The sequence below is a fragment of the Ictidomys tridecemlineatus genome, chromosome 5 (genome assembly GCF_052094955.1).
Source record: "Ictidomys tridecemlineatus isolate mIctTri1 chromosome 5, mIctTri1.hap1, whole genome shotgun sequence".
Classification (NCBI taxonomy): Eukaryota; Metazoa; Chordata; class Mammalia; order Rodentia; family Sciuridae; genus Ictidomys; species Ictidomys tridecemlineatus.
The window spans coordinates 122,704,795-122,713,626 of record NC_135481.1 but is presented as its reverse complement, the minus strand read 5'-3'; the positions used below and the strand labels follow the sequence as shown (position 1 = coordinate 122,713,626).

Here is an 8,832-nt window from a genome sequence, read left to right as displayed (position 1 = left end):
CACCCCGCTCTCAGAAGTCTAATCACTGTGCTGCTGCAGAATGCAAACGTGAGCCCCAGAACCCAGGACGCCTGGACCCCGAGGCACAGACAGCCTCTGCAGCTGCCTGTGTTCCGTGAACTCAAGAGTTCCTGGTGGCATGGTACCCCTCACAGCTTTCACACCAGATGCAGGGGTTTATTTTTTTAATTCTTTTAAGAAAAAAGTAAGGTACAGGTTTAAACTCCTCCAATCCTGTCAACACCAGGACCACTTGGGCGGAAGTCCATGCAGTGCCCAGCCCAGCCCCAGGTCTGGCTTCTGCCTCCCTGTTGTGCCCACCTGGGAACTCTCCTGTGACATCTATGGATGGTCCCTGCATTGACTAGCACACTTGGCCCTGGGCAGCAGCTGCTCCACCTTCCTGCCACTGTTGGGTGGTGGTGAGGGTAGAACCCAGGGCGGGCAAGGCAAGTGCTCTACCACTGAGCAACACCCAGCCTTTGTGAGGCACAGTCCCACTAAACTGCCTTGAACTTGTGATCCTCCTGCCACAGCGTCCCCAGTGTGCACCATCTGGCTTAGATTGGCTTTTAACTTGGGACTGACAAAGACTGAAGAGACAAGTGCCACTCTCACTTAGGGTCCTCTCTCCACCAACGAGGACACTGAGGAGTGGGGACGTGGCCACTTCTTTCCTAAGAGCATTAAGATGCAGACGACCACACTGGAGACAGGCTACCTGCTGCCCCAGGTCCCATGCAGCTCCCCCTGTGACTGAAGTGTGGCTCCTTGGGTGCCACAGGTTTTGCCCCCCACCTGCATTCCCACAGAGACAGCCCAAGGCCTAGCTCTGTGCTCTGGGTGCTCAAGCCTGGAGTGGAGGGAGCTGGGCCTGCGGCTTCCCTTTTTCTCGGGTAGCTGTGTAGGGAGCAGCTTGTCACACTGTGGAATGTCCTAAACCTCACTAGACAGCATTTAGTTCCCGACCCCTCAGAAGCTGCAGTGCAAGCCTAGACAACAGCCTCCAAGCGGCAGTACAGAAGGAAGTTCTGGCCAAAGCCCTGGGGCACACGCAGGCCTGCCAGGAGCAGAAACCCTTCCCAGTGCCACAGTTGGCAACCAGAACTGATACCCAGTCACAGGGCACATGAAGACATCTCAAGTCCAGCTGCTGCAAAAACCCCCATTGCTGTCACCTCTGGCCCTTGGCTCAAGAACAGCACGTGGGTCCCAGCAGCCCACATCCAGCATACCAGCCCCTCCCCAGCAGCATGCAAAGGGAGGCTTCAAGGCAGGGCCACGGCTGCTGCAAGGTGAGCACTGAAACCCCACGTCCCGGCAAAGGCTGCACAGCCTAGGATGCACCCGGCACCCAGCTCCCTGAACCTGCCGTGGGTTCACAGCCTCCTGTGGCTCACACGCTGCCTGAAGCAGCAAGCTTCTGAGGTGGATCTGAATGGTTCTCGTGAAAAATCCACCCATCAAAAGCTTTTCAAAAAATGAAAGACACGTGTCAAGGTGCTTAGCTGAAGGGGCCAGCAGGCAAGGGCTGGGACCATACCCTGTCAGTCACCACGCTGGCCCTGCAGAGGCCCTGAGGGAACACCTCGAGGCAGAGCCTGAGGAGCCTCCTCCCTGCCACGCCTCTCTCCTGCACTGGTTTCTCCAACAGACACCTTGAGCTCCCTTCCGAGAGGACATTCTCTGTGTCTCTGGTTCATTACAGACTTGTCACAGTATCAAAGTCTAAAAGAGGCCTGGGATCAGGGCAAGAGGGAGACAGATGCAGGCGTGTCCGGCTCTCATGTTGGTGGCTCTCGGGCGCCAGATGCAGAATTCCGGGGCATGGCTGCCCACTCTTTTCTAAAGGCAGCCCCTGAGGTTGGCTGTCACTATCTAGGAAAGAAAGCTCGGCCACCACCAGGGCTGCGAGGGTCTCAGTGCTCTGTTAGTCTCGGGGATTCTATTTAGCTCTGTCCTGACCCTCAGTGGCCAGGTCAGTGTGGCTGGCACTCAGAGCTCTCGAGTCTGCCAAACAGTTACTTCTTTCCTGCATGAAGAAAACAAAACGTCATGCTTAACCAGCAACCCCAATGGCGCCAGCTCCGTGGGGTCCCAGGCCTGGCCTACTCCTTGGGTCTTCAGCTCCAGTGCTCAGACCTGGAGGCTAGAGGTCTGCATCAACCACAGCCTTTGGGCTGGGCCACAGCAGTGTGCAGTTGTGGGGTGGTCCCCAGCACTGAGACCTCTCCATCTCACTGCCAGGAGTGCTCAGTGTCCTCCAGTGGCTGCCTGGAGCCCTGGGGAAGCTCTGGGCAGTGCCTCCCACGTGCTGCCAGGCCCTCCTGTCAGTGACCACTGAAGGGCTGCCAGCTCTCCAGGTGTGGTATCTGGGAACCAGCAACTGTGGGTGAGCTCTGAGCAGAGGTAGTCAAGGCCACTGGGGCTGCCAGGTCTACTTTGGGACCTGAGCAACAGGGCCAGTTTCTGAAGCCCCCAAGGGATGGCCACACCAGATGTTCTAAAGAAATAAAAAACAAAACAAAAAAGGCCACTTCTGATGCAGACAGAGGCCAAGATGAAAACAAAGTGCACTGCGCGTGTGCAGTATAGACTGCAGCCAGGCACTGACATCTTAGTGTCCAAACGCACACCAGCCATGTGCCACCTGGTGCTGGCCATCTAGAGGACTGGGTTACAGCTCAACTAGGCAAAGGACCAATTAGAGACTGAAATCACGATTCCTCACGTGAGAATCGGTCGAGCTTTGACATTACTCTATCAGAACAAATCGCTTGAACTAGGTCAAGCCACGTGCAAGATCACTGGGTTAACCCCTCTCCCATGGGTGTTCGCAGCTTGAGCATCCCTGGCTCACACAACCAACGTGGCGAGCAGGAAGGGCGGGCTGGCACAGCCGGCCATCCGACTCACATCCCTGCCGCATGGGCAGAACGGCTCGGCGTTGAGTGGCCAGGGCAGGACAGGACAGGGAAGGCTCCTTACTTGGGAATGATCTTCTGCAGCCTCACCACCCACGTTAAGAGCATTCAGAGAACTGGCATGCTTCATGCTGCGACACCGACGCGGACATGCAAGGACAAATGGATCAGCATGTCAACCAGCCAGCAGGACACTGGGGTCCCTGGGGACTGGGCCTTCCCTGGAAGTCCCTGCTGTTTTATGCCCCAGACAAAAGCCCAGTTTCCTGCATCTCCCAACAAAGAGCCCATGGTTCCCGGACACACCAAGTCCCTCTGCCATGCCTGTCCTGGGGCTCTGGAGGCCTGGGGGGCCTCATGCAGGGCTCAACCCACCCAGGCCAGACACGGAGCTCACTGTGAACATCCATGAGACACATGAGTATGTTCTGTATTTCATACTTTTTATATATAGGAAAAGCAATTTTATCATCAGTAAGAAAAAACTCTGAAGGCAGTATTTCTTACTTTAGAAAACCAACATTTAAAACAAATTTTATGGCTTTACGTGTAAAAAAAACACAGCCATTTATATATACATTCACTTTTCCCCACCATTTGATGACTACAGTACTTGAGCTGGCCTAGGAATGACCTGTAGCCTGGGTTTAGATCACAGAGGCTACAAAAATCACTGCACTGTTCACCTCCTTCACGGACACCTCTGGACACAAAGCCACTTCCACTTTCACACAGTGACGCGGTGCTGAGGTCACTGGAGTGCTCCCATGGGACCCTGGTTCTAAATGTGGCTGCACACCAGTGAGCACGGGGACACAGGACAAGGGTGCCCAGCCAACAGCTGTGGGCCAGCTCTTGCTGACACAGAGACCACAGCTTACCTTTCCCCAAGCAGAACCCACCAGGGTGTCCAACAGGAGACTGTCCAGCAGCCGCCCGGATGCTGCCAGAGGCCCCCACTAGTTCTCCTCTACCTAGGCCACTCCAGACCAAGTGCAGCCACATCAACTCAGCCCTGTCCATGGCTCGACTGCTCTCTTCTCCCTGCAGCCAGCTGGTTTCTTCTAAGAAGGCAATGCAGCCTTCTCCCTCAACTCTGCAGGATGAAAACAGCGGCAGGACCCCTCACAGTGACTCTTTCACTCTGGGGCATCAGGACGATGGCACGCAAGTCCAGCTCAGCAGTGGGCCACCAAAGCCTGCTCCTGGAACGTCCAGTCAGCAACTCCTGTGGCAGCCCCAGGCCAATAGGCTCAGCCCCACCCAAGCACTGGCTAGAAAAGCAGGTGCTGGGGCCCCCAGAAGCCAACAGCAGGACACCAGGGAGGGCCAGGCAGCCCATGGGAGTACCCAACAACACTGGCCTTGTGGTCTCATGGGATGGGAGCCCCAAGGCCACTGAGGACGCACTGGGCTGTGTGAGCACAGACACCACTGCCATCCTCAGGCTGACCCTGCAGCAGCACTGGACACAGTGCAGGGAGGCCGCACTCAGCATGTCAGAAGCCAGGTCTTGGAAACAACAGAAAGATGCTGACTGCTCTCACATGGGAAGTGTGGCCATGTCCCAGGGCTCAGAGTCAGAACTAGGGTGTGCACACCAAGGCCTTCAAACTGTCCACAGCCTCAAGCCGCCAGGGTGCCTCCCTCTGAGGAACTAAAACCCTGGATAGGGTGTTCTGATGCACAAATTGTTCTGCTCAGAAAGGTCCCCCTACAGGGGCAGACCCAGCAGCGGTGGGGCACTGTTGGCCCCTCCCAACGTCGTAAAAAGGCAAACATCCATCCGTTCCAGAGTCACTCAGTGTACCTACCTGTCACTCTGTGTGACCTGTCACTCCAGGTCTGGGAACAATCAGACACCACACCCCAAGGCAGTCCAGGGCCACCTTCCAAGTGAGATAGCACGGCAGCACTGCACCTGGCCAGCCGGGGGCATTGTGCCAGGGCCCAGGCGGTTTCCACCAGCTGCAGGGACCCTGACCTCCGCCACAGGTGTTCCTGAGGGGCCCACAGCAGCATAGCATTGCTTCCGCCAGGGACACCCAGCTCCCAAAAGCCACCAGAAGTTTTCACCCTCAAGTGGAGTGACTCCTAGAGGGACAGAGTGGCCAAGAAGGCCAAGCACAGAGTGGTGGCCACTGTGGACCCTCTGGCCAGACCCTCTACTGGCTACGGAGGCACCAAGTATGGGTGATGGCAGGGTCTCGGGCACAGGTCCTAAATGCCACTGAGGGGATCAGACTGGACATGGTTTTAAAGGGCAAAATAACAAACAGCTGAAAAGGACAGGACTTGGCATTTCTCACAGGTCCCTGGTGGACTGACAGCCCTGAGCTGACCAGAATTTCGACCACAGAAGGTTTCACATGGGATCGCCTCCCCCCCACAGTGGTGGGCATTGAACCCAGGGTGCTCTACCACTGAGCATATGCCCAGCCCTTTTTATATTTTATTATTTTAAGACAGGATCTTGCTAAGTGCCTCCAACTTGCGATCCTCCTGCCTCAGCCTCCTGAGCTCCTGGGATTACAGGTGTATGTCGCTACACCCCGCTGAAAACTGGCAGTGTGGATGTGACTGTAGAGAAGACTCCAAGACCCATGACTTAGGCCTTTCTTCAAACACATAGAAACTGAAAGTATGAAAATACAAACTCTTTTTATAAAAGCCATAAAACTACAGCCCTTCTTTCAAAACCCTTTTTGCTCCTGATAATGATATCTGCATGAGAGTTAAAGTAGTCATAGCTAACGTGATTTTGAAAGATTAAAATTTTAAAGGATTTGAACTAATGCTAATTTAAAAAAAAAAAAAAAGTAATGCCTATCAAGGGTAAACAAGTTCCAAACTCGCAGTGTTGTAGTATTCAATACCCACTTTTCCCAGCAAAGGCTTTCTTTGAACATGTAACAAAATCGAAGTCCACAAATTTCTTTTGAAGGCATCAATCCTTTGGGCCTCTAACAGGAAGTTTTACAATTATTTCCATCTTGGACAAAGATGGAACCTACTAAACCCCTCCCCGTTGCTAAATCTGGGCCCATGCAGGAGGTGCCTCAGGGGGCCTAGTGAGGAGCAAGGGCCTGGGTGGGCAGGAGGGCTGGGGAGATAGTTACCCGGGGTTCCTCGGCTCACTCTCTCGTGAACTTCCTCCCTTCAGCTTCCTAACCAGCTTCTCACTGCTGCGTCTAATGGAGGCCCGGAGTTTGCTAAAGGAACCACTGCGTTTTAAAGATCCAGTGCCATCCTGAAAAAAATGTGAACAAATGTGAAGCTGCAGGAGGACCCCCCCCCAGGCCCAGCTGGGGGCAGACCAGGACGCCCAGCCCGCCCAGCCCACCCAGCTCAGCCCAGCCATTCTAGTCCTGAGAAGCCACCAACTGGCCGTGGGCACAGAAATCCATCCACGTGCAGTTTCATTACAGATGAGCCAATGGTAGTGAGACCCCTTGAGTGCGGAGCAGCTCACAGAAACCAAGCCATCACATTCCCCAAGGCAAGTCAATTAGATTGCTGCCCTGAGACAAGGACAACACACACTTTAGGAAACTAGGGCAGCTTCGAGGAATGTCACCAAAATCAAATCCCGTGTTCAATAAACAGGTGAACATCTGGTCTAGACAGTGAATCCTCTGGACCCTTCCAGCTACAGGCAGCACCCAGCAAACAGAAGGGTCTCCTTCAATGTTGGTATCAATGTAGTGAGAAAATTAGGTGCAATGTTCATTTTCTACAAATAACTAAACATCCTCAGACACCCTGAAGAAAGCAAGTAAAGAGGGACCACCTGACACCGTGACCGGCTCAGACACTAGGAATGAACTCCTGACAGAACCCAACAGAAATCAGACACAGAAGGAAATGTGTGTGATCAGCGACGTTTATTCTGAGAACAGCCCCTCGGTGGGACCCAAGGGACCCGTGGCTCAGGGGCTCTGCAGCACGGCGCTCATGGACCCAGCAGACAGACGCAGGACACAGGTCAGCCGGAGTGAGTTTATTAGAAGTTAGAAAGACACAAATACACACGTTACTGAGCACTTGAGGATTAGTAGAGCAGAGCAGAATCGCTAAACTTCACACAAGACTACACAGCAAACTACTGCAGCGTGTCCTGGAGGCCCTGCAGGGCCCCGCCAGGCCTCTAGCACAAGGGGGACGTGCAGCACATGCCCTACTCCTACAGCTCGCCACTGTCCACAGGTCACCGTCATGCCACCATGGTAACTCCTGTGCGACACTTCTAACTACCTGGAATCAGAGTGAACAGCTAATCGCTCTTAATTTTTGAACTTGTGTATTACACAGTAAATGGATTTTATTAATACAGTTCTTATTACTAAATACATATCTGGCAAAGCTACATGTATACAGAAATCAGGAGCCCCCAAGAGGACAGCAGCACCGAGAGGAATGGCCAGTCACAGAGGTGCAGCTCTGACAAGCTCCTAGGGGCTGCTAGACACAGCGGGCAGCACTGAAGAGAGAGGGAAGCCGGAGAAGGCGCCACCCGTCATGCAGGAGCAGTGTGAGAGGCACACGGGCGGCTAGGCCTGTCAGACAGAAAGGAGAGAGAGCCACGTGAACCCGCGGTAAGGACAGGGCAGCAGATCACGCTCCGCACAGCTTGGTTACAGTACTTCTAGGTCACGGCTCTCACAGCACTGTGCACCCTCAGCAATGGGCACTGCCTCTGCCACCTGCTTCTACCAGCCCTGCAGAGAGCAGGTGCCCAGCCCCAGGGCACCCTACAGAATATCGGTGGGTACTCCTGATGGTCATCAGAGTAAAGGGAGCATTCTGGGAGTGTGGGCTGTAAAGTCATAAATCTCCTTGAGGCCCACTGTGAAATTTCTCACAAGTAACTACGTCGAGCAGACTTGGCACTGGAAGGCATCTGCTGGGACCAAAACGTTGGCCACCTGGACCTCTCCTGGGAATTTCTCCCTCTTAAGTCTCTCCTGGTACCCCACACTGTGACTGCTCCCCAAGTCAGGCAGGACTCCCACTCTCTTAAAAACACTAACATCTTAGACATTTCAGAACTTAAGAACCACTGATTTTAAAAGTCGACAGCACATTTTAAACATGCAGTTGACATCCTAAATAAAATGAGTTTCGACGGGCAGCAAGGCCTCCTGGGTCTGGCCCGAGGACAACCGCATCTGACGGGAGCCCAGATGCAGGCCTGTCCCCAGCCACTTGACTCACCATGGGGCTCACGCTGAGCAAGTCACTTAACCAGCCCGAGCTTCATCTTTCTCATCTTTAAAATGGAAAAATAAAACTTGTTACCAAAGCCTCAAGAATGCTGGGAGGAAATAAATCAGAAGTTCCCGCTGCTCTTCACAGAAAGGAGGCTGGTGCTCTGTGCCTGCCATCCACTGTGCCCACAGCAGGTGCTCACCTTCCCCAAGCTTGACCCTAGGCTAACCACAGGGTCCAGAAGGATCTAAGGGTATGGGTACGCACTCACATGCACACACACACACACACACACACACACGCTTGCAGCTGCTGGGGAGGGAGGTGATACTCGTGCAGGCCTGCCACCACTTCCTATGAGCCCTGCAACCAGGTCTGCAGCTGGTACTCAGGGCTGGGCTGGGCCAGAGGTGGGCACATCTGCCCCCTTAGGGTTGGTCCCCACCCTGCATGTGCCAACTAAGGACGTGACCACCCAGAGACTGGACAGAACTCCACCAGACGGACTGGGAACAAGGGGGCCCCTGCATCCTGACACTTCTTTACATGCCATGAAGACATTCGTGTCGCACAGAGGGCCTCTGAGCAGGGAGGCTGCAGGTGCTGAAATTTTTAAATTTCCCTTTTGGCATAATCTAGTTGTCTTCCTAGTGTAATTTTTCAAAAATAAAAATCTACTTCTAGTTAACCATTATCACCT

The 8,832-nt window shown here is 53.9% G+C and overlaps 1 protein-coding gene across 22 annotated transcripts in view; it reads right to left on the bottom strand.

The window, feature by feature from the left end:
• Positions 1-8,832, bottom strand: part of Klc1 (kinesin light chain 1) — a 54,994-nt gene that overhangs the window by 3,501 nt on the left and 42,661 nt on the right. For 5 of the 22 annotated variants that reach the window (XM_078050988.1, XM_078050987.1, XM_078050986.1 and 2 more), the window contains exon 14: positions 6,044-6,174. The exons of 2 other annotated variants lie outside the window; for them this stretch is intronic. In XM_078050988.1, the coding sequence (XP_077907114.1) occupies positions 6,044-6,174 (131 nt within the window). Of the gene's footprint in view, positions 1-168; positions 2,033-2,988; positions 5,560-6,043; positions 6,175-6,909; positions 7,481-8,138; positions 8,194-8,832 lie in introns of those variants that run through there. 15 more of the 22 variants (XM_078050985.1, XM_078050980.1, XM_078050979.1 and 12 more) reach the window with 6 other exon arrangements.